Raw genomic sequence first — 25,197 nt, 5'->3', positions numbered from 1 at the left:
TTTGTTGGGATCTATATTGATACATGTCATTTTCATGATAAGTACAGAAGTGATAATTCTACTTTCATAAAATCAACAAAGTGATGCTATACGCTAAACCTTTATGCTCTGTACATTGTAGGTTTTGAGGAAAAGACTATCAATACATGCATACTATATACTAGTATATATGTGTACATGTTAATTAGGTGACGCTTCCTGCCCTGGACAGAGCCATTTTTAACACCAGGGTAATGAGTTTTGTCACTAATGTAGTGTTCTTCTCGATAATGATACATGCTAAAGAACTAAGATATAGACATTGTGGTTTTACACAAAAAGACACACATGTTTATAAGTTTTCAGGTGCCTTTTTTGAAACCCCAAAGGGAAAGGGCCCCCCATTGGCCCCCGATTTACATTTGCGGGGAAATCCCCCAAAGCAATGATCCATTTCCAAAAAACCCAAGCTTTATTCAATTTTTTAAAAATGGACTGCCCAAAATAGCCCCAAAAATCATAAAAAAGGGAGCCACCAAATTATATCTGCAGGTTTCTCCCTTCAATTCAAAGTTTTGAAAATTTTTCTTTAAAAGCTGGTTCCTTTTTTAATTTAACTTTTTTTCAAAAAGGTTTAATTCAGTTTTTGCATAATTTTCATATTCAATGGTTTCATCAGTTTTTAAAAAAATAACTTTTTTTATTTTTAAAAAACTTAATGTCTCCTCAATAACAAATTTTTCTTAACAGAAAATGTTTTAAAAAAAAAGTTAAATGAAAAAAAATGAAGTATTATTTTTGGGAAAAAAAAAGGGGGGGTAAAATACTAATATTTTAGAGAGGTTTTCTTATTCATAAAATTGTACAAACGCTGTAATTTCCCTTGTTATATAAAAATTTTTTAAGGGGATTTTAAAAAAGTCAGTGTTTACCCGGACCTTATCCGAAAAGCCCAAACCTTCGCCTCTAAATTTTTTTCAGAAAAGTTAATATTTCAGCCCAAAATTTTATCTTCCTTTTAAAAAGTCTTAAAAAAAATAAAAGCGAACACGGAAAATTTATTTGAAATTTGGGGGTAAAACTTTGCTATCGTTTCATTATGGTTTTCATTTCTGTCAAAACAGGTTCAATTTTTTTTCCCAAAAAAGAGACCCCGGGAAAATTTAACAAAAACCAAAACCTTGGGTGGGCATCGAGTTGCATAAACCCAAAACACGCCCCAAAATTTTTTTACTTTTGGCGTATAAAAGGTTTTAAAAAAGAAAAAAGGGCGATATTTCGTGGCCAAAATTTTCAGTAAAATAGAGTTAATAATACATTTACACTTAAACTGTATACAACTTTACAGTTTTCCATTCCACTTGTTCATAATATGAACAGGCGAATCACTAAGTCGTATTGTATAGTATAATAAATATGAGACACATTCTGCCTCAGATATCCATATATTTTTTAGAAATGTCAAATATATGTGTTCAATAATGTTTAGGTAATGAATTAAGTGCATTTTTACTACTTAAAAAGTTGCGTTACATGACTTTATGTGTCTTAAATGTAGCAAAATGTAAACAAAGAAGAAGTACAAAAAACTTATTCACTATAATTATACCAATTGCAAACAGAACAAACAAAACTAAAGATACAAAAGATAGTTCATGAATATAGCAAATGAGAATGTATATATATACATTTATATCAAAACAGAAATAAAAAGAAAATTCCAGAATAATATTTCTGAGGCATAATAGGCCTTTAAACCTAACATGAAAGAAATATTCAGATATAAATTCACCAGTTGCAATATAATATATTACATTGTAAATACGATTCCATTCTATTGTTCAATATGTTACAGCCTATTAACATTGGCAAAATAATTGTGATAGATAGAAGAATTATATGCCTCACAAAATTATACTTCTTGCTGATCAAAAATGATCTATGTAATATTTATATACAAATAATAAAAAATGAGTACATAGTTATTGTTATGAAATGTGTGTCTTAATTAAAACACTTAAAAAATGTAGTAATAGTTTCATTATTCTTGCTGCACATCATAAAAAACTGCTCCGACTTTTTTCCTTGCTTCAAAGTCTTTTTACATTTTATGATATACTAGTATTAGATATTAACAGAGTTCTTGCAGAATCATAAAGATGATATCTCAACATTAAATATTCTTCAATTTCAATATCCTCTTACATGAGCAGCATTTGCAAATTCATTCACCAACACGTATATTTAGATACCTTCACGTTTCTTTTCTAATAAATGAGCACTAATTTTAAACTTTGTAAATGATGTTCTTTAATAACATTCAAATAAGGTTTACATATGAACTTTTGAGAAAGTTCATATTTTTTTCATTCTGCTCTTTATAGCATTCTTCTAATCGTTCTTGCCATTTGGTTTAAAACAGATTTTTAACATTTTGATACGTTTTTGCTATTGGGCAAATTCGTGGTTACTGACATTTGATCCAGCTATATTCTATTTTAGTTTCATCAAGAATGACATGAAAAATATAAACTAAACTTATGTAAAATTATTATGTAATTTCCTTTTTCCTGCTGTTAACAAAACAGTAGAGTATTAACATAGGGTTATAATTTACCTCAATTCAACTCAACTCAATCTTTGTTAGACAATAAGCATCTGTGTACACATTAATTCCATTACACAAAACATAAGATACAACATGGATAATGGAAAAAATAAAATACTGTGAAAATAAAATACAAATAAAATTTTCAAAAATTTTCTGCTCTCAATTCCATTGCTTCTTCCAAAATTTCATCTTCTTACTTTACTACATGTGTATGTAGAATTAGGGTGCTGACACATTTAATTTTCTTTTCAAAGAGCCTCTATTGCTCAAGGTGGTCCCGACGAGCTTGGCACCCTTGAAATAAAAGATAATAAATATACAAAGAAAAATATGAATAAAAGATATTTAAGATTTTTTCTATAGATACAGGATTTATTTCAAATAAATATTTAATGAGTGTCGGAAGTCACGAGTCAAATATGATAATATCCATGCCACAAGATGAAAATAAATCCTCTTTTTACAGAAAAGACTTGAATTTTCTGTTTATTTTATAAAGTTTTCTCTATGGTTCACTACAGTAAAAATAGATTTTACAATGAAAATATGGAAAATGAAAATGCATTTAATTTCAACTATAATTCTGAATATTTCATTTAAAAGTATATTATAAAAGTTTATCTTAATCTTTTGACCCCCAATAAATCAATGAAAATATTGCCGTAGTGACTTTTTATTTTAATAAATACCGATGCCATATGAAAACAACCAAGACGAACACATTTATTCACGTCATTTATATATATTAATATAGGATTTAAAAAAAAAAACCTTAAAGATAGTAAAACAACAACAACAACAACAAAACATCAGCAACAACAAAAAACAGCAACATTCTCTTACCTTTGGCTGTGGAATTTTATTTTCCTTACACCATTCTTCGAAGGACTCTTCAATTACATCGAATAATTCTTGGTCTGTTTCACTACAGTACACTCGAACATATTGTTCGGCAAACGTGTCCGGTAAGACAAATGAAACCTAAGACGATTTCAAAGATAGGAGTACAATTTGTTGATCAAAACAATATTACTATAATTATTTCATCTAGTATACACAATATTCGTGTCTGAAACTTACACACATTCTAATGCTTAAAATTTAACACGAAAATAGGATGACTGATAGAAGTAATAAAAAAAAAGAGCATATAAAAATGGCATGGTGTGCGTATAAATTGTACTGATTACCTGTTCTTTACCAATACGTATAGGTGTATCTTCTTGGCCTTTTTTGAAAAACCAAACATTTGTAACTGGATCTTTGTCCTTGCTTCCGTAATCCAGGTTAACAACCTTTGAATCATAGTGAGTGTTACCGGTGTTATTACAGCTACACAATATGGGTCTTTGAATCGTACGCGCATTGTTACGGGAATTATTACAGTCATTAAAATTTGCTGTTATGCAGATATCAATAAAGAAATCTAAAAAGTATAGTGCTAGCGGAGAATTACAGAAATCAAAATATGAATCTTTGAATCCTAGCGGAATTAAAATAAATTTAAACCTTTTAATAATAGTGTTAACGAAATAATTACACTTATCAATCAAGAGATCTTACAATTATTGTGTTAGCGGAATAAGAATCATAGTGTCATTACATATAACATATATCTTAGTGTTTGCGGAATTATGACAGTATTCAATAAAGAGTTCTTAGAATCATAGTGTTAGCGGTTTACTACTGTAATCAATAAAAATAGTGTTCGCGGAATTAGAACATTTATTAATAAACATGTAGATAGTGCTTACAAAATGTAGTTTAAAAATGCACAGTGTTTAAGTTGTGCATAAAATATGTATATAAAGCGTTTGAAAAATGATGCATGTATTTATTTCTGTATATAAAATTAATTTTCATGTTTCAGGAAATGTTTTATGTTTAAACGTCATATCGAAAGTTAAGTTACATAATGACTTAAAGTATTAACATACGTCTATTTCAAGGATTTCTGACAAATCTCTCTCATCATTTCTTTTCTGATTAATCCTGTTAAACAGGTTTTCTTGAACAGATGCCTTCTCAAATTTATCTTTCTGCTGCAAAAACATGGCATTTCTGACGTAACAAAACGATATATAATACATGCTAACAATAGATATATATAACAAGTAATAATTATATGTTTTGTTTATATATGTTTCTGATCAAGACTTCATTCTTTTAATGTACATATATTGCCTCATTCTTAACTCAAGACAGCCACATACATTAAGTGAGAAAAATGCAGTAGTGTATTAAAATACATTTATCAATATAGGTAAATCAGTACAAAACAAACAAGAAATACGAGAGGATTATTAAGAAAGTTTGTAGAATTTATTCTTTCAAATGTTCAATAATCATGTGAACTTTTAACAAATCACACATTTATAACCTTCAATATTTTTTATATCTTATCTATAAAATTCTTTGCTTTAACTATTTTTTAACATATATGCATTTAACCCATACCCGAGGCCAAGTGTAATATTCTTTTATGTGAGAAAGTAATAAATGCTTGTTTGTTTTGCTCTGTAAGTTGACATTGTAATGTTGAGAATGGAGAAAGGACATATACACCATGATTCATCCGATCAAGAAAAATGCATATGTAAGAGTAACAAACGCCCATACAGCAATGTATTTTTACATATCAAGTGAAGTTATAAGATAAATGAAATATTTCCAGCAGCTCCAAGTAAAATCCGGATTACAACAAATATGCAATATGGGTACTAGTATCCTTGTCTGACGGTCATCAATCATAGATATATTTGTATGGCTAATAAAAGATATACGGGTAACAGTAAAAAAAGAAAGAAACGGAAGTAAGATTATTTTACCTCCGTGACTTTGACTTGTGTCTGGCATATGCATTTGTAGAAATCTCTGCGCACTATTCTTTCTACTGTAGCTTTTGATTTCTCTAAACCCTTTTTGGAAGAACGCTGTATCTTTTGAATGACGTCATCAGTTAAGTGTGTATAAGCCTTCATATCGTAGATTGTGTCAGACATTTTCACCCTTGTCCTTTAAATTCATGTTATTTTAATCAGAGTTTAAAGGACAGACTGATTTTTTGCATAAGAATAAAATTATTGCAAAATGTGTAGATGTATTACATATCATTTGTATTTGAATTTAGTCAGAATATATGGTACTTAATACAATCAAACATAACCATTTCATCACATAAGACGGAGGAAATTGTATACAAAAGAAATCAGAAAGTCCGTTGAGCGTTGTGACAAAAGTATGACATAAGTTAATACAGGTTTAATGTAACGAAGACGACCATTAGTTTTGTAATAGTTTACAAAAGCAATAAAAATATACGAGTATTTTCATTTGAAAACAATACTGCTATTTAAGATAATATTCAATCAACATCATGTTACAAGACGACAGAAACAAAAACACATTACCCGTTTTCTCCGACATATGAAATCTGGTCATTTGCATCATGCAAAGCATTGCATACCCTGAGATATAAAATAAATGCTTATGTAACTTTATGTTTATTATTTAGATTAATGCTCATACCTGGTGTGTTAATTCATTTATCAATCATTTTTAAATAGAACAAAGTTCTAGTGTACCAAAATAATAAAATTAACTAGCATTTTGTGCAACATCGTTTCTTACTTGAACATTATTACAAAATTTATATGTATTAGAACACTATAAACATAAAACATACATTAATCCAATAATATTATGCGTTTTGTGTTGATACGCCCTCCTGTATAGAGTAAGTCTTGCATAAAACATATCATATATGTCCTGAGCTGCCTGAAATGTTAATTGAAAAAATGTCACAACTTCTTTAGTTACAAGGTCAATACACACATGCATATGTCGCAGTTCTATTCTGTTCTCTTGTTAATATTAAAATTTACTTGTAAACCAAGGTGGAAATAATTCCGTTTCATGGTTACTGTTAAAGCTTTATGTCAAACAGATAGGCAAACAATCAGCAATATGTTCTCCAGACGCCATAAAAAGTAACATTGATTAGTTATCTCACATTATACTTGGTTTTCGAATTTATATAATTGATGTGTCATAGGTACATGTAACTGTACCTTTTCTCTGTAGCAGATTTGTTTTCTTCCTTCTGCAGTAAGAACCCGTGCATGATGTATACACCTGTTGTGATCAAAACCATTTTCCATCCCGAGCATGTAGCTATCGCGAGCAATATAGTCCCATCTGTCAACGTCTATCCCAGTCACGTGATTAGCTACTACCTAGTTAACAAATTGGCATTAAAATGAAATAAAAAGGACAATTTCGCTTACGAAATTAAAAACACCGTATATGCTGCACCGATATTTTTTAAGATAAACATTATTTAGGAGTGTTAATTACTAATATTTAGGCAGATGATAAAAGACATTTTGAATACATTCTAAACCTATGTCCTTAATAATACCACAATTTTAAATAACCATTATTCAACATAGTTTCATGTAACAAATTCACCCTACAAGATTTCAGTGACTGTTCAATAGAAAGTACCTCGTATAAAAAGCTCTTTAGCTTGTTTCTTCCTTCGTACGGCCAATTCTAAAATAAAGGAAACAAAGAATTTATCAAACGATGTTCACTTGACATAGTACGTGTCTCGTTTACGAAGAGCATAAACTAGTATACGGCTTATTTAAGGAAAACATAGTCGGTCCATTGTGACAATAGTATCAACATATATTTAATTATGTAAAGTAAATCATGAAGACATTTTGTGTCTTATAGGTACAACTGGTATCTTAAAGGGTAGGGCTCGAATTCATGATATCTGGGTTGAATTGTAGGCCCATTAGCTTATTATCATTTACATGTGTAAATAGATAACACATATTCACATTGAAATTTAAGTCACAAAATAACGTAATAATTTAAATACACAATATCTCTTGCAAATATGCAATGCTTGCCAAAAACATGTACACATAATATGAACTATGAGTCAGCAATACTAAGTCTATCTAATTTTGTGAAATATTTACATAACAAAAATGTATTACACAGACGCGTACATCAATAAGCTCATTTTCATCCACCTTTAGTCTGTCTTATATATCACATCTTTAAAATGTAATAAAATACTGCTAAGCCTTCAAGAATACACGGCGTTGGTTTCTAATATAGTTTTATCTAGAAACAAAAAAATATACAAACTTCTCCATTTATATCCCTACGAACACCGATAAGTTCTTTTATAAATATAATATCTCTGTCTTCAAAGCTAGGTATCATCTGCTTGAAGTCCTTATACAGTTGACGATTGTTTTCATTTATCATAAGCTCAAACATCTTCACTGAGGCCATCTCGTGCTATTGGAGAAGAACACATTGTTACACCTGATTTCATATTCTTTTATTATTAACATATTGATTAAGATTTACATTGAATTATGCAAGTTTATTATATTTACACAAACATATGAGTTTAACCATGACCTTTTAATGCAGACAGGAATTTTTGGAACAAAAATTGAATAGATGGAATGGATACACGTGGTTCAGCATAAGTCTAGAATAATCCCGTACTCATTCTTGCAGATGGTATCTTACATTATTAAGAAGCATGAAGCTTAAGTATTTCCTGATACACCCTGTTTCGTGAAAACTAGGACTGTTTCTTAAGTATAATAGTTTAAGGCCTTTGACAGGATCTAAAATGTTATTGATTTCTTTACTCTTATGAATAAAAAGAATTAAGAAACAATAAAAAATAACCTTCCATCCAGTACCAGGAGAAGTAAATGCAGGAATGAATTTTTGTTCAAACACATGTGAGAAAGGTCCCTGGCCTGAAAACATGAATATGTTTATTTCGTACGCGCAAAAATTCAATATTCAAATTAAAATGTTAGTTTAAACAATATTTTATTTCAATCAAACCATATAATATAATTACAATCAAATGAAAAAGGGTTAAGTAGAATTTAACAAGCTTTTTTTTTTAAATGGATGGATGGATGGATGGATGGATAGATAGATAGATAGATAGATAGATAGATAGATAGATAGATAGATAGATAGATAGATAGATAGATAGATAGATAGATAGATAGATAGATAGATAGATAGATAAATAGATAGATAGATAGATTGGAACTTAAGTTATGCTCCAGAAACCATAATTTTCAGTGTAAAGATCCCCGTGACCCTGACCTTTAACCTTATGACCCTAAAATTAATACGGATCATGTATTGGACATGGCTGTTCATCCTATTAAATTTTACAGCAGTAAGTTAATTAATACTTAAGTTATTGAGCGGAAACTGTTTTCAGTTTTAAGGTAATAGTGACCTTGACATTTGATCTTGTGACCCCAAAATCAATAGGGGTCTTCTACCCTATATTGACAATGACCCTATGAAGTTTATATTTTGGGCAAATTCCGCTCAATAACGTAAGTATTAATCAACTTACTGCTGTAAAATTTAATAGGATGAACAGCCATGTCCAATACATGATCCCTTTTAATTTAAGGGTCATAAGGTTAAAGTTATGCTCCGGAAACTGTTTTCAGTTTTAAGGTAACAGTGACTTTAACTTTGACCTTGTGACCCCAAAATCAATAGGGGTCTTCTACCCAATATGGACAATCAACCTATAAAGTGTGCTTATTGTGTGCTAATGGAACTTAAGTTATGCTCCCATAACTGTTTTCAGTTTTAAGGTTATAGTGACCTTTGACCTTTGACCTTGTGACCCCAGATTCAATAGGGGTCTTTTACCCAATATGGAAAATCATCCTATGAAGTTTGAATATTAAGGGCCAAATGGAACTTAAGTTATGCTCCGGAAACCAAATTGCTAACAGACGGACGGACGGACAGAGGGACGAATTGACAGACGGACGCCGGGGGGTATATCATAATATGCCCGAAATTCTTTCGGGCATATAAAAATCATTCACGAATGAGATTTTTCTTCTATTTAAAAAGTGAACTTTTTCCAAAACTATTTGTCAAAGTTTCAACATATCCAATTTATATGTTATTTTCTAAACTATTTCCATTGTCTGTCAATTTGGATGATTTTAAAGGAGGTAACTACAGTATCACGATAATTACAAAATATGGCAAGTATGAAAGAATAGATGTGTCAAAATCTTCAAATTAAGTTGTGAATATATTCAAACTTCCAACAGCTAACTTTCTAAACATTTTAAGCTATATCAACAGTCAATATTCCAGAATATTGGATTGTATTACATCTCTCTTGACTGTGTGGAAACAATTAACGGAAATGGTAGTCAAATATAAAGATAGTTTTCTTACAAGGATTATATCTATTGTTCACAAAGCAGATGCTTTGCGATTTAGTGACTCGGTTTTACGAAAAATATCATCAACATGTGCATCAACAAGTGTTGCTTCACATGCAGTCACAGAAAATGTAAATACCGTTATATCATAGAACCCGTGATATCATTGGAACTGAGTATAAGTTATAATTTATGTTTTTGTATGTCTTAATTTTTAAATCTCCGAACACCAGCAAATGAACTCTGCAATCCGACTGACAAAAAACTATTGACCAACATGTATAAATGCAAACCAAAGCCATGTTCATCAACATTATATGTTAAGGATAGCACAAAAAAGGGTCGGTATAATTCTTATTCCCATTGTGGTCCTTAAGACGTTTAGCTTAAAGTGAATTTTTGTCTGTTACTTTATGTTTCTTTGTCGTAAAATATGAACAGCATTTTTTTTTAAATTGCGAATAACATGTTAAATAGTTTTAGCCCGCATTGCATCTAATTTATCTTAATTTTATCAACTTAGTGATGGCTATGTACGTTCAGTCGTGTATTATAACACGTCACCAACAATGAATCTTGAACAGCAAAATGCAAATGTTGCTGACACCCCAGCCAGCTCCACAACCAGGAGGTATGTCATTCGCAACCAGTTGGGCTTAAGCATTGAATAAATATGTAAAAACCATAAAAACATCATGAAAGAGGCAATACCAAAAATTGAGTTAAAAGGTGATTTAACTGAAAACTTAAACAGGATAAATATTAAAATCTAAGACATGGAAACTAAAGTAATAACAATGGAAAACAATATAACGGATCTGGACAAATCGGTCTCATTTATAAATGTAATGCAAGCAAGACAAAAATATGAACTAATACATTAAAAAGAAGACTTTGAAAAGACTATAAAACATTGTGAAAAAATGACAGAAAAATGTATGACAGTAAAAAACGTGAACAGTTAGCGAATGACATTTTTAGACCGTGAAGCAAGGTCAATGAGAGTAGAGCTTATTAATTTACGATTTATCAGAGCAGCCAAGATAAATCGAAAACTGTGAATCCCTTAATTGTAAAAGATTTTAAGACTACCAAATAAGGTATTGACACATCCTGTATGAATTTTGATAGAACACAAAGATTAGGATGGCAAATAGTTTGTAAACCTCAAATTGTCGTAAAATTTCACACGTAGTAATATCGCGATGCAATACGCCAAAATTCATTGCTCAAAAATTCAAACCTAGGCGTATGAATACAAGTACCACAACAATACATGAATCTAAGGAAGGCACTAAAGGAACATTGCAAACGGGAAGAAAACCCCGGAATCAAGGCACCCATAGTAGACAATGAATTGTATGCAAACACTAAAATAACAAAGAATTACATCAATGGAAATGTTTATGATCACAGTGAAAGTGAGAAAGGAACTGAAATTACTCTTTTGCAATGTGAACGATTCTTACCTTTGCTGGTTTATATGAATAACATAATATATCTGATTCTATAATGTATATAATATTAATTAAGGTAAATCTTGTGATCATATTTTGTTTATACACAAATATTTATGGTGGCATATTTGTGCCAACAGTTAACCATGTATCGCGATAAAGGGAAAGGCAATGTAAGAATAAGAAGTTTATATGAGTAAAAGAATACTAAATAAATAAAACATCTGCAAATTTTCTGCGTTCAAATAATGATATTAAACGCTTGATAACAAAATTTAAATCTCTAAATCACCGATACCTACAAATCAGAAGGCGCGACCATGTTTGTGTATTGGTCGTATAAAAACAGGTGCGCGTGATGTCATTAACCCACATAGTTAGATTTACGATAAATAATTGCACAGGTCTGTCGATCACAGTGTCAACGTTGCTGCGTGTATTTATGTACATCTAGAACCTTACATTGTAATCGATGGTATTTATAATAATGTTTCTTAATAATATTTCATATTTTTTGTTCATTGTAGTTGATGACATAGCATGACAAAGGTTATGCATGAAATATATATTATGGATTTACATGAGTTTGTACGCTGAAAATAGGATAAATGACCGGCGACGTGCCCGATATACACATACAAAGGACAGCTTGTTTCGAGAAAAAAGATCAAAATAATAGGATTCGTCGTCAATTTGAAGGAGTTTTTCTCTCATTTTAATTACAGTACCCAAATTATATTGACCGAATAAATTAAATTGTTTATTTTTGAATATTAAGCAGTCATTGCCTAACTATGTGGTCAGGGATCATCGGCAAGTTTGATCATCGGGCAAATGTTAATTAATGTCGCGGCGTATTCAATTAATTGATTTAAGCATTTCAGTTCAGTACGATGTTTTCATACACTTTATTAATTTATTATTATAATATATAAAGAAAAACTTGAACTGGAGATACGGGTAATAATAAAGTTAACAACCATCCATTATCGGAAAAAAATGAATTTTACAAGGCATCCATATTATGTCTATAACATGCGATCATTTCAATATCGGTATCTACATATAATACTTATTATTTATACTTTTGGAGACAAAATATTGTCACGGACACATTTTGTAAACTCATTGTAATGTATGCATGTATGTATATATAATGTACGTAATATGAATCATCAACATATATTTCTGTTGTACCTGCTATTCTGTTAGTGGGAGAAATACGTTATAATCTCGGTCTCGTCTGTCTCGCAAGAGTAAAAGAGCGATAATTATATGGATAACTGTTGACAGAAATATGCCACCATAAAAATTACATCAAACGCTTGTAAAATTCCTATCAGAAAGATGAGTAGAGCAAACACGTACATTAACTTAATATATGAAAAAAATTTATCCTAGAAGTGTTTAAGTGAAAATCCAAATATCCAACTGTCACTTGACTCATTTTGTTGACTAAGGCCTCGACATCTAATATTTTCTGTGTTCATTACCCGTAGTTCATATCTTTGCACTAAACATCAAAACATGGTTTCATCTGAACGAACATTAAAATAATATGGATTGAAGGTACAAGTCAATCTAGAAGAGTTTGTAAAAGATGAAAATGTTAAAAAGACCTTGGAGCAGGAACTGCTGGACTTGATAAAAGTAGATCAATGTAAACATGTTCCAATTGAAAAAAGGAAGAAATAAAATGATTATGAAAATAGTAGAAAATGAGTTCAGTAATATGATTTTTTTAAATACTCTCGTACGTTAAAACAGATGCAAGAGTTCTGTTACCATGCTTTTGGGTTAGAAAACAGTATGAAACAGTATGAAGAAATAAGTTAATTGAAACAAAATATGAACGAAAACGAAACAATACTCCTTATGGCTTTCGCCCAGAACTACACATGTAAATCGGCTGAAGAAATACTAACAGAGTATTTGAACCAGACTGGCGTGACTCTCCATGCGATAATGGTATATTTCAAGGGTAAAAGTTGGTATTCTCTCACACAAAAACATAGAAATAGTTTCTGATGATCAAGCACATAATTCGTCTACAGTTACTTGCCTTTTTAGATCAAGCAATCCCACGCGAGAAGAAGTTGGTCCCAGGCCTACAGAGAACACATTATTGGACAGACCATCCAACAAGCCAGTATAGGAACATCTTTATCTTTGATGCAATTGACAGACATGAGCAGATGTACGTAAAAAAAGCTACGTGGAATTATTCGATTCAGGGCATGGCAAGGGTTCATGCGACGGGCTGGGTGGACTTACTAAGATATTGGCGGACGGACGAAGCAATCAATATGGGAGAAACAAAAAAAACAAGACGCTTATGAGGTTTTTGCATGGACCAAGTTGTGAAGTCTGGAGTTTTTCTTTGCGTCCGGAGAAGAATGCCAGAAAAAGCAGGCATGTGCGGAAAAGAATCTTGAATTATTCATTTTGCAGATGTGAGTTACTACTGTATAATTTGTAGAACAGGAGAGTTATGTTCGCACTGGATGGGCGCAAAACTGATCAGGTCTGATCAAACCCCAAATAACACAGAAACTATACAATCAGAGTCGGAACGAGTGTCAAAACAACAACGGAGAAACCTCACAAGATGAAAGCAGCAATGCACAAGGGAATTTGAAATTAGTAAATAATGATATCAAAACTATACCGTAATAGGACGATTCAACAAAAGACGACCAGAGTATTAAGAACAATATAAAGAGGGAGATTTTTTTTAGCTGCATTGTATTCAAATAAATAGAACATTGGAGAAATTAACTAACAACTGAATGACTTTTCAGTAGCCAGCGGGCGAAGACAAGACATACTATCAAAGGTTAGGAAGCCAAGATCAAAAGGCAAGTGTCGGCATGGCCGAGTGGTTAACGCGTCGGACTAGTAATCTAATGATCGCTAACCTCAAAGATTGAAATCCCCGTCAGGGGCAAGTCGTTGTTTCCTTGAGTAAGAAATTTACACTCATTGCTCAGTACTGGTTGGTTCCAAAAATGGATTCGATAGTGTGTCTTTCTTATATAGCTTCCTACACAATCGAACTAAAATCAATTCTGTATAAACCAAGAGCAAAAGGCAGATCACATGGGGCATTTAAACTAGAAGATGACGATACAAAGTTGATCAATTCTTTGTTTGCTGCAAGGAAGCAGACGCAGTGAATAACGAATGTACCGTTTTCGTAAATGACACAGATCAGATAAACTGTTCTACTTGTTAAATATAGATATTTTTTTTCTATTTGCCAAATGGTTATCTTTACATTTATTACAAAAATTGAATCTAGTATTCCATATTGATATGTTTTCATTGGATTGAGGTGTTTGTTTTTGAGTTTAGAATAAGTTTATAATATGTTTTGTACTCCAAATTCCAATTCAATTAAATATTAAATTTGATAAATGGAATATAATAGGTAATGAATATAATGGTCGAGTATCTATATCTTAATTTTTATCTATATAGAAATCTATCTAAATAAATTGGATATTCTTAGTGTTAAAATCCGGTTAAGACAATGAAAGTTTCGTTATTTTACATAGAACCTGAATTTTTAAAAAAGGTGAAAGTAATTAATATCTAAACACCAGCAATGAATTAGGCCGGAAAGAAGTGTTCTACTTGTATGATGTAGCTTCTAGTTTCATGTAGATGTATAGCGCTGTGTTGAAATGTCTTTCCTTAATTAAAGTTACTGTTTAACATTCAAAACAAATCTTTTGTTTGTTTTGGTTTGTCTTTAAAAGTTTCGTTATTTGTACAAAAGACTTGAATTTCTAACCTATCAAACAGATCATTAACGTAATATTGTATCACAAACAACACATTTAATCCTCAGCAGTGATACTACGGATTGTATTAATGACTATAACTAGCCATATACTAATTAATTCTAATTATGAAATATGAAGCAAATTGTCAACATAGTTCAGCTGAAGCTAGTTCAAAATGTGCATAAGGTTATCCAACAAGTAGTACATGATATTAATTGTTAAATTGACATCCAATTTATCATGTTACAATTAAAAGTAATATCATTAATAAATAAATAAATATTAATGTAATAAAAATTAGCCTCTGTTTATAACAACAGGTACTTTGTCACGAACATTTCTCGAATTTTGAAAAATGTAAAATAGGTATATTTAACTAAACGGTCGAATTAAAAAGATTAAAATGACTATTTATGTTAAAAATATTTTACCTGAGCTTCAAGGATGATGCACGGAAGGTTTTAAAAAAGATCAACAGTATTTCTTTTTTAAACTTAAAGTTTTTCTCAAATTTTGATAGGGATAAATAACGACCGATTATCAACAGCTGAGAGTAAAAATGTCTTAAACCTGACATATATAATGTTATAACGGCTTTATGCTATAGGCAGTTTAATGCAAAATAACTATATATATATATTATATACAGTGTAACTTCCGAAAACCGAACACCCATGGGACTTATAAAAAAGTTCGGATTTCAGACGTTTCCGGAATTCAGAGGTTTATGATAATGTGGACAAGACTAAGCCACTTAATGTCACTAAATGTCAATGAAGATGTGGCCATTACTGTAATATCATAATTATTATATAATAGTCTTTTAATCAAGATAAAGATGTGAATGAAAAGAATACATTTTTATCTTACCTGCAAATGCTTTTGAATTTCTATCAGTTTGTAGAAATGTTGTTAATTGCATAAACTTACATATTGTCCGATGCTAGTTTATTAATTATTACATCAAATGCAATAAAATCCCTTAAGATGTTTGATGCATACATTGTCCAATTAATTGTCATTTAATCCGCTAATAAACACTTCAAATTAACTGATCGCCGTAAATTACTTGATTAACCGCATCACTTCAAACAAACCATTTCACAGTTTGTGATTTTAACGCATGTCAAATTACACGATCACCGCTAATTAGTAAACAATCGATAGGGAGATTCAAGCTTCCTGCTGGGTAAACATTCTCGATTTACAATGTATTTCACACCTTTGGATATTTCCGGTTTTTGGAGGTAAAATTGCATTGATCTGACTCTAATTGTACGAAAATATCGTCCGGAATTCAGAATTTAGAAGTTCCGGAATTTAGAAGTATTATAATATGAAAAAGGCAAAGCCTCAAAGCGAGCTCGATGTACTTTTAACTTGAAATAGTATAAAATAATCGCTCATTTTTATTTTAAATTTTCCGTTTTAAAATTGTCATTCGGTATTTTATACACTGCTTCCGTTTATTCTGGTTCCCTCCTATTAAATGAATATAATTAATGTATTTTATCATTTGTGCTACGTGAATTACCTTAATTTACAGGAAGAAAGAAGGAATCGGCTCGACTGTTGTTTCAAACAAATGCAGTGACGAGTGCGTGTGACGTCACACATACTGTGTTAAATATGGCTTCGCCCCTTTATTTTTTCTGTTTTTGTTTTCTAACACGTCAAGAAAAAATATAATAATTATTATAATGTTGGACTTTATGTTTGGGTGGTTTAATTTGTTTTCGCCTCAGAGTTTTCAATAGAAACGTTCTTTAGAGGCTCTGTTCCAACGACTGAATAAAAGATAGTGGTGTTCGGATTCATTTTCTTAGTTAGACAATTTTCTTTCATTCTAGATAGTTTTCACATCAAAATTCGACAAAAAATTGTTTGGATTTATCAGATTTTTCAAACAAAATGGCGCCCTCAATGTGAAAATACACAGGGAGATAATAAGAACGGCGAGTGCATTGTTGTCGGGCCTTCTTTGTTTATACGATAGTGTTAGAATGTTTTGTTTGTTGAAAAAAGAGGAGGTAAATGTACATTTAATGAAATCCGGCAAAACCTATGTACGGGAAAAGTCGGTTAAAATAATCGTTTAATTTTCATTTTACATTTTCCGTTTTAAAACTGTCATTCGATATTTTATACACAGCTTCCGTTATTCTGGTTCCCTGTCCAATTATGGTTCCCATAGAAGTGCGCGGGTGACCAGTCTACACATCCGTTTTCAGTCAGAATTCCTCAGTTTTTATCGTTATCTTTAAATTCGAAAAGTTGCGATGTGTCATATCAGTACTTCGGACGAAAGTTTTCAAAACCATCACTTAGGTACTCGCGTTACCGTAAAGCTTGCTTTGCGAGCAGGCCCTTCGGGGGGCCTGCTCTTCGAGCTCGCTATTAATAGAAAATAGAAGGGAAAAAATCGGGACCGAAAAAATTGTTCGGTTTTTAGAAGTTTCCGGATTTCAGAAGTTCCGGAATTCGGAAGTTACACTGTATTGAATTGAATTAATTATTGCTTAATAATGGGTACAATGTATATTATTAAATCATGGTCACAATGCCTTTAAAACAGATCTACGACTAGTGTTAGATTTAAAATCCTGACAGAGTCATGCGTTGTCCTACAGTCTTGTGTCAACGAAGAACATAAGATCTGTCGCAGTAAGCCTTTCATAAAAAACTAAAAAATTCTAAATACGTATTAGATCTAGGAAATCTCGCATAGTCTCACATGAACGTTCAATTTTGCTGCGTTTCCCTAACCATGATCCTGCGTTGTTTTACAAAGATTTAATGTCGTTTATGTCTGCGTTGACTTATGTGATCCTGCGACAACGTGCGTTGTCTTATACCCATATCCCGACGATGGCGCCGCCTGTTTTATCCGTTTATGCGTCAAGGTATGTACTCACACAAGACTAAGGACTGTCAAGACCCACACTTGACATTTTAATTTTGTACATTTATATTAAACGCAATTCGCTGATAACACTTACTTTAGTCACTTAAAGATGCAACTGAAATCGGTAAGGTATAAAAAGGGACTCCAAACCTTATGTTTAAAAAAGACGTAACAGAAAATACATGCTTGGGACGTCGATTGGTGAGGTATCCTGTCCGTGATCAGCCACAATTTATAACCAAAGGAAAGGTAGTACCAACATAACGGCTTATATCCAATATCATCGATCAATAAATTTTTAAGTAATCTCCGATCTGGTTGTAAAAAAATCATACCTCAATAAGACTCCCCATCTAACGGCTAATACTTTTATAAATCATGTACCGTCATTTAATAAAATAACGAAAGTACATCGTGGTACACCCAACGAGTACCTAAGACAAAAACACATCGACGTGAGTTCGCGCAAACAAACGTAGAAGGTGGTATACTCGTAAAACTTGGTTACGCCGAAGTAGAACAGTATAAAATAATTTGTAAAGTAGTCTTGCGGTGCCGTCGAATGCATCCTATGTCAACGCAAAATAGACATACATAACGTGTTCAAACATATATTTAAATGCTTTTGGATTTTGTCAAAGACTGCAATTTTCGCGCAAATTCTACACTGTCCTCCACAACTCCATGTAAAGAAGCCTTTACTCACCTAGATCATGACAAAGCGCAGCAATCTCTACACATAGTATATCCTTTGATGTGATGTCTAGCTCAGGCTGGCGTTCTTTAAGAACTCTTAGCAGCTTACCGGCTAGGTGGCATACCCTGTTAATTCATTCTTTTAAAACAATTGCATGAACTAGTTTACGGTATTTCAATTTCTAGTTTTATATATTGACTTAATTTTTGTTTGACGAAAGGAAGTAATACCGTACTTTATCATTAAAAAATGCAAGTAAAACTAGGTGTTATTTAGACATTTCAAAACACCGTACTAAGAAAATCTAAAAAATATAAAAGCTCAATATCTACGGTTTCTTGAACAGGAAGAAAACATTCAAAACAAACTCCTCTCTTTAAATTTATAAATCTCATTATTGCTTAACAAATGATAAGTCACTAGGAAAAATCATCTTCCCAAATGTATCTAAAATTGTTGTGGACTCCTAACAATATAGGATCTTTGTGGTGAAGGTGACTCTATTGACAATTGCACTTATCAATATAACTTTATTACCGCTTATCAAAGTGATGTTTTAGATTATATAGGTTAATATACATTTTTTTCTTTAAAAAAATGTATCTTAAGCTCTCTGCTATAGCTCATACAAACGAATCCATTCATAGTTTCCAAGAATTCAAACTGCAACTAAAAATATATTGAAATCAATAAAAGGGTATAAAGCTCATAAATGAATCTAATTAACTATTTTCTATGAAGTTAAAAAAACGAAACAATTATATAAATTTCATAATCTTATGCTCGTTTCTTGAAAGAGTTGTAACATAGAATGGTTCTGTTATTTGACACACATGAATATTCTCCATAAATAGAATAAAGCGGAACAATATATTATGTTGCAGTCTTAAGTTTTGTGTTAAATTATAAGGTAATGATTTCGTAAACGCGACATTTATTTGCTTTTGAGAAAATAAAACAACAACATATTTCTTTCATTCTTTCATACAGGCACTTTGACATCATTAAAAAAAAAGAAAAAAAAAACAACAAAAAAACATCCTTATTTATTAAACCGCGGGTAGTAGAGATATAGCTTTATACAATTTTAAACTTGCAATTTTAGATGATATAGCTCCTTACTTGCTGTATCAAGACGTTCACGTTTGGAAAAAGAAGAGATATTTACAACAAAAATGTTACATACCCTATGGAATGTTCGAATCTGTTGTGACTTGCTCCCGGGTAAACTAAATACACAGTCTCTAATTGTTTGATATGTCTCAATCTTTGGAACTGCGGTGTGTCGATAATCATCATACATATAGGGTGCAATTCTATTTGACCATACAATGGGTCATTGAATACCTTACGATAAGTAAAATGTGACATTAATTTTTAAGCAAGGTCTACTGTTTAAATTTTGTTTTCTGAATTCTATGTAAAGAAAAAGAAATAAAACTCACTATAGAAGAACGAGATAAGATGAATGCATAAACAAGATTATGGTTTTGATGCTCTCCGAAGGGGGAGCATATAGTCGCCGCTTTGTCCGTCCGTCCGTTCGTCCGTCCGGCCGTCCGCTATTCTTGTACGGGACATAACTTTTAAACAACAAGAGGTATCAACATGAAACTTTGTATGTAGATACATCTTATTGAGTAAATGTGCAGCACAAGAACGGTAACTCTGCCTTGCCTAATTTTGAAATTATTGCCCTTTGTTTACTTTTACACTTTGAACTTTGTCCGGGACATAACTCTAAAACTATACAAGATATCAACATGAAACTTTGTAGGTAGATAGATCTCATTAAGTGAAAGTGCACTGCTAAAGAACCATTACTCTGTCTTGCCTTATATTTGGAGTTATTGCGTTTTGGTTAATTCTTTTCACTTTGAACTTTGTCGGAGACATAGCTCTGAATTCTTAAGAGGTTTGTAGGTAAATTGATCTCATTAAATAGAAGTGCAGCGCAAAATTTTGGAGTTATTGCCCTTTGTTCATTTTTACACTTTGAACTTTATCAGGGACATGACTCTGACACTTCAAGAGGTATACTTTTCTGTGTCCAAAACCTACCCGGGAGTATCACCCGGTTCAACCGGTTCTTGTTAACAATTGGCATTAAATATTTTGTATTAACTGTAGGATAAGATATGTGGTCCGTTGAATTGTATATGATGTCAATTGGATGTCAATAATTTTAATGCTATTTTTCTTAAGAACAATAACTGTAACTTTCACAAATTAAAAATTGAGTTCAAACGTGCTTGAGAATAAGAAGCAACAAGGCCTTTTTAGATAAATTAAATACAAAGAAGTAAAAAATGGCATTACCAATGTGACTCATTATAATTATGATATTAAATATAATTGTTTTCAACAAAATATGGATTTGATAGTTCACCAACACAACAGCAAAGAAAGAAAAAATATTATATGCTAAGAATCTCTGATCAAATACTAAAAGCTATCATAAGACAGTAAAACGAAAACGTTTTAGGTTATTTGCCATAAAAATAAATACCTTTGCGCTTAACTTTTTCTTTTGTTGTGCAAAGGCCCAATTACCGTCTCCTTGGTCTATAACATGTTCTGGAAATGCAACAACGAAAACATATATCAGTATTATTTAATAACATCATTTTGTATTATAATCAGTGTAAAATAATTACATTATTACTTAAAGATGTTTTCAGTCCCATTGTAAAGAATTATGACATTCCCGTACTTTTTACTATTAGCCAATAGTTTCTATTAAAATGGGTATATTCCCTGAGTTAGAAAATAAGTTAGTGAAGAATGTGGAGTTTCGAAATTATAAATTAAAGAGATACTCAGGCACATTAATGACAACAATATAAAAAGATGTTATTAACTCAAATTACGCTATAATGACATATTTTTTTTTAAAATCCCAGTATGAATTTCTGTATTAAATTCTACATATTTTTGGTTTTAAGCGTACATATATCTTTACGTGTTGAACGAAATTTAAAAAATGACAGAATCACCGAGTAGTTTAAAAACAAGTTATGTGACTTGAAACAAGAGGTCCAAGATGGCCCTAAATCGCTCACTTAACACACCCATCGAACTCATTCGAGCAATTACTTAGACAAGCATCCTGACCAAGTTTGATGACCTCTTGCGTTAAAAATGTTTTTTCCATATTTTGCAATGTTACCTTGTTTTTGACCCCAGGTAACCTATATTCAAACTTGACCTTGAAATCATCAAAACAAAATTGTAGACCAATTTCCAGGATATTTGGATAACAACAGTAGCCACTAAAGAATTAACAAGATTTTTCTATTTTTAGATCATGTGACCTAGTTTTTCATTGGATATGACCAATGTTCAAACTCATTTGAGCAGTTAACTAGACAAGCATCCGGACCAAGTTTGATGACAAGTTATTCATACACCTTTATAAAAGAAAGAAAACTTATTTGAGGAAAGTAGCAGACAATAAATAAGTGTTGACAGATGTGTAAATATTAAAAAAAACGGCTAGGAAATTGGAAAACTTGGAATAATTAGAAGGCTGCCTTACAAAGGCTAGGTTGTTTACTTATTCTTCAGGCTTATGGCTGTCATTGCTTTTTATAAAGCATACGGCAGTTATTGCTGGTAGGATATTTAGATATGCCCAAATTCATGCATGTGGAAGGAATGTTTTTTTCAGACTGTAAAAATGAAGCAAAAAATTAAGAGACGATATTTGGTGATTGGTAATTTAAATGAATAGAAGTCAGTTTTCTTCTTTTTATTTCTTTTGACATTAAAGTTATTTATCATTTTCAGCTTTGCTTTTCTCTAAACAGCCTGACATTGTCAGCAAAAATAAAATTGAGGTACCACATGGGCAAAATCTTAAAAAAGTAGTTTCGTCATTGAAAAGTGTGAAATAATATTTTGATAATTTTTACTGTGAAATTATCAAATATAATTTTCACGGATAAATCAGTAATCGACTGAAAAGGTTCTAATTTTTTATTCATCTGAGTGTCACAAGTGAACGTCTAATATTTATATGACCTTTCAAAGCATTTTTCAAGACAGAAAAATGAAAGAAAATTTCAAAATGAAGAAATGAAAATTTTGTATGTGTCTCCCTTTCAAATGAAAACATATACTCCTCATTATAATGTTCTAAATGTTTTATTTATTATATTGCCACAAATCGACCTCTTATATTTATATGACCTTTCAAAGCATTTTTTCAAGTTCAAAATACTTAATAAGAGTAATATTTCTAAATGTAGAAAATCAGCACAGAAACTAAATTTTATTTGCAGTACGTGTGTCAACTGTACTGCTGCTGCTGCTGCTGCTGCTACTGCTACTACTGCTGCTACTGCTGCTACTGCTACTACTACTACTACTACTACTACTACTACTACTACTACTACTACTACTACTACTACTACTACTACTAATACTTCTACTACTACTACTACTACTACTACTACTGCTGCTGCTACTACTGCTACTACTACTACTACTGCTACTACTACTACTGCTTAGTTACTACTACTATTACCAATAAAGGTACTTTGATCGTAACTATGAAAAAAAAAAAGAATTGTAAAAACCAAAGGTAGACATACCCAATGTTTTGATTGTTTCCTCGTATACGTTTTTAGGAATATAAACTTGCAATGTCACGAAGTCATCTACCATTTCTTCAATTGCCATTGCCATATTTTGCAATCTTCTCCCCAATATTGGTCCACTAAAGTAATCCAGCAGGTATATCAGTGATGTTACTGAGGAACATGTGAACTTGAACATAATAGAACCAGGTCCAACGCTTTCAAAATCAGGTTTCATTTCACGAAGGTCGTCTGAGATTCTCTCTAAAGTTACCCTTAATGTTATTCTTGCTGAAGATTCTCCAGTGGAAATTGTTCCAGATGATAAGTCTTGCAGAGCTGCAGCAAGTTCTTCTGACTTTTTGTTTCCAGCCATCCAACTTATTCCAATAGATATTGCTACAATTAAAGTCATAATCAGTTTGAAACAAATGTTTTTTTTCTACCTGTATCATTCAATACACATGTATAATTATTCCAGGGGTTATCTTTTTGTACAACATGAAACTAATCCTAAGTAATAAGTTGTTTTAACATACTTCTAATTGTCAGTATTTTTTGTAATATTCAAATTGTGGTTTAATAAACTTGTGGTATAATAAACAACTGTCAAAAAGGAGCATATAATCTTACAAAAATGTTATTTATCTGCAATGTTGTAATACTATTAACTTTTAATTTTTTATAAGTAATAAAATACAACAACTAAGCAAATATTGTGAAGAAAAATAATAGTTGTTTTACTTGTCTCAATATTTTTTGGCCGTTTATTTTGTTCCAACTTGCAATGATACTCCAACAACTCTACTTTTACTTCATCTACATCTGAAATATTATTTTATGTAATTGTATAATTAAATTTATGTAATCAATTGACCAAATTCTAAAAACATGCTATGTTTATATATATATATATATATATATATATATATATATTAATGGTACATCGTAGAAGGTAAATCATTATACTTGTATAAGCTTTAACTCTCTAGATACGACTGACACAATTGATTGTGAAACCATGCAATACCTTTTCCATCGGTCTCAATTGTTACTCCCACGCGGAATTGTTGTTCTTCGGAGAACCATTGTTTTAATTCTTCTTCTCCGTCTTCAACGTCTTCTGCTTGAATGTTTTTGTTATTTTCAAAAATACTTTCTAGTTCTGTCTTGAGCTGATTATTGTCAAGCTCTTTTGTACATCTATCAGTGATGCCCTTCAATGTTTCAATATAACTTTTATATTTGTCTATTGGAACATCTTCAGTACCTCCTAAATGAAATACATTGTTTCTTAAAAGTTGCAAACTTAATATGTCTTGGCGAATCTCTTTTCTCAAATTGCAGAACTTTAACAGTAGGAAACAGAGCGTGCTCAAGTCCCACTTGTTGACATTTGGTTTTCTCTCATTCCTAGGGTAAAACTTATATCTCTTTAAATGTATCTGCTTATGCTTCAGCAATTCATTTTTATTTTCCCTTAAAAAATCATCTACAGTCCAAGCATGGTCAGTTTCTTCAGGTGTATTATCACTGACTCTTTTCAGGAATAATTCCTTTGTTAAAGTTACTCCACATTGACGAATAGCTACCACCAAATGACCATATCGCGCAGGCTTTCTTGCAGTCATTCTTTTAAGCAGATTTATTGCTTAACCATAGGATACTTGGTTCGATATGTTTTCTAAAAATAAAGGAAACGTTTTTTTTCTCAATATACTGATTAAATTAAAATAATGGTATGATTATTTCAAAATGATAAACATATTATCCTGTATTATGAATTTATTTGTTTAGATTAAATAATGTACTAAGAAAGACATTTTAAAAGAAATTCATTTCAATCTAGTACAGAAATGTGTGTAGGAAACAACTAAAGAAAAAGATTTGCGATTGAAAACATATCACACGA

The 25,197-nt window shown here is 31.3% G+C and overlaps 1 protein-coding gene across 1 annotated transcript; it reads right to left on the bottom strand.

The window, feature by feature from the left end:
- Positions 1-1,284: 1,284 nt before the first annotated feature.
- Positions 1,285-24,975, bottom strand: LOC132728073 (deoxynucleoside triphosphate triphosphohydrolase SAMHD1-like). Its single transcript, XM_060713683.1, has 17 exons — positions 24,316-24,975; positions 24,030-24,110; positions 23,301-23,684; positions 21,215-21,282; positions 19,892-20,052; positions 18,715-18,830; positions 8,318-8,391; positions 7,757-7,912; positions 7,097-7,144; positions 6,661-6,825; positions 6,276-6,367; positions 6,001-6,057; positions 5,419-5,605; positions 4,528-4,632; positions 3,781-3,885; positions 3,434-3,571; positions 1,285-2,884 (listed from the first exon to the last, which is right to left on the bottom strand). The coding sequence occupies exons 1-17, from the start codon at positions 24,914-24,916 to the stop codon at positions 2,810-2,812; spliced, it is 2,613 nt and encodes an 870-aa protein (XP_060569666.1). The 5' UTR covers positions 24,917-24,975; the 3' UTR covers positions 1,285-2,809.
- Positions 24,976-25,197: the final 222 nt, after the last annotated feature.

Source organism: Ruditapes philippinarum, unplaced genomic scaffold (assembly GCF_026571515.1).
Source record: "Ruditapes philippinarum isolate M1 unplaced genomic scaffold, ASM2657151v2 ctg2687_1_1_1_1, whole genome shotgun sequence".
Classification (NCBI taxonomy): Eukaryota; Metazoa; Mollusca; class Bivalvia; order Venerida; family Veneridae; genus Ruditapes; species Ruditapes philippinarum.
This window is presented reverse-complemented; position numbering and strand designations above follow the sequence as displayed.